The following is a 1,442-nucleotide window of genomic DNA, read 5'->3' as shown; positions in this document are numbered from 1 at the left end:
AGGGGGAGGGGGGGTTGTGTGGGTGGAGGGAAGGATGGGAGGGGCTGTGTGGGTGGAGTCTCTGAGTCTGATGTTGCTGTGTTTCTCCCCCAGGACGGAGCGATTCGCTGTGAGCCCGTGTCCTGTCAGCCATTGAGCTGCAGGAATCCTGTTCAGAATCCTGGGGAGTGCTGCTCCAGGTACAGTATCCCCGGGGGTGGGGAGTGTGCAACTCATTGATTTCCCGGGGGTGGGGAAATAATGTTGGGGGTTTACTCAGTCCCACTCCCGGTGTGATCTCAGTCTGTGTGTGACTCAGTCCCACTCCCGGTGTGATCTCGGTCTGTGTGTGACTCAGTCCCACTCCCGGTGTGATCTCGGTCTGTGTGTGACCCCGTCCCACTCCCGGTGTGATCCTGGTCTGTGTGTGACTCAGTCCCACTCCCGGTGTGATCCCGGTCTGTGTGTGACTCCGTCCCACTCTCGGTGTGATCCTGGTCTGTGTGTGACTCAGTCCCACTCCCGGTGTGATCCCGGTCTGTGTGTGACTCAGTCCCACTCCCGGTGTGATCCCGGTCTGTGTGTCACTCAGTCCCACTCCCGGTGTGATCCTGGTCTGTGTGTCACTCCGTCCCACTCCTGGTGTGATCTCAGTCTGTGTGTGACTTAGTCCCACTCCCGGTGTGATCCCGGTCTGTGTGTCACTCTGTCCCACTCCCGGTGTGATCCTGGTTTGTGTGTGACTCAGTCCCACTCCCAGTGTGATCCTGGTTTGTGTGTGACTCCGTTCCACTCCCGGTGTTATCCCGGTCTGTGTGTCACTCCGTCCCACTCCCGGTATGATCCCGGTCTGTGTGTGACTCAGTCCCACTCCCGGTGTGATCTCAGTCTGTGTGTGACTTAGTCCCACTCCCGGTGTGATCCCGGTCTGTGTGTCACTCTGTCCCACTCCCGGTGTGATCCTGGTCTGTGTGTCACTCCGTCCCACTCCCGGTGTGATCCCGGTCTGTGTGTCACTCCGTCCCACTCCCGATGTGATCTCAGTCTGTGTGTGACTTAGTCCCACTCCCGGTGTGATCCCGGTCTGTGTGTCACTCTGTCCCACTCCCGGTGTGATCCTGGTTTGTGTGTGACTTAGTCCCACTCCCGGTGTGATCCCGGTCTGTGTGTCACTCCGTCCCACTCCCGGTGTGATCCCGGTCTGTGTGTCACTCCGTCCCACTCCCGGTGTGATCCCGGTCTGTGTGTCACTCCGTCCCACTCCCGGTGTGATCCCGGTCTGTGTGTCACTCCGTCCCACTCCCGGTGTGATCCCGGTCTGTGTGTCACTCCGTCCCACTCCCGGTGTGATCCCGGTCTGTGTGTCACTCCGTCCCACTCCCGGTGTGATCCCGGTCTGTGTGTCACTCCGTCCCACTCCCGGTGTGATCCCGGTCTGTGTGTCACTCCGTCCCACTCCCGGT

General features: G+C 60.1%; 1 protein-coding gene across 1 annotated transcript in view; it reads left to right on the top strand.

Moving 5' to 3' along the window:
• Positions 1-1,442, top strand: part of LOC122561464 (kielin cysteine rich BMP regulator) — a 124,968-nt gene that overhangs the window by 40,464 nt on the left and 83,062 nt on the right. Inside the window, exons 12-13 of the mRNA XM_043713207.1 lie at positions 94-179; positions 1,118-1,256. Coding sequence (XP_043569142.1) covers positions 94-179; positions 1,118-1,256 — 225 coding nt within the window. The remainder of the gene's footprint in view (positions 1-93; positions 180-1,117; positions 1,257-1,442) is intronic.

The sequence above is a fragment of the Chiloscyllium plagiosum genome, chromosome 23 (assembly GCF_004010195.1).
Source record: "Chiloscyllium plagiosum isolate BGI_BamShark_2017 chromosome 23, ASM401019v2, whole genome shotgun sequence".
NCBI lineage: Eukaryota > Metazoa > Chordata > Chondrichthyes > Orectolobiformes > Hemiscylliidae > Chiloscyllium > Chiloscyllium plagiosum.
This window is presented reverse-complemented; position numbering and strand designations above follow the sequence as displayed.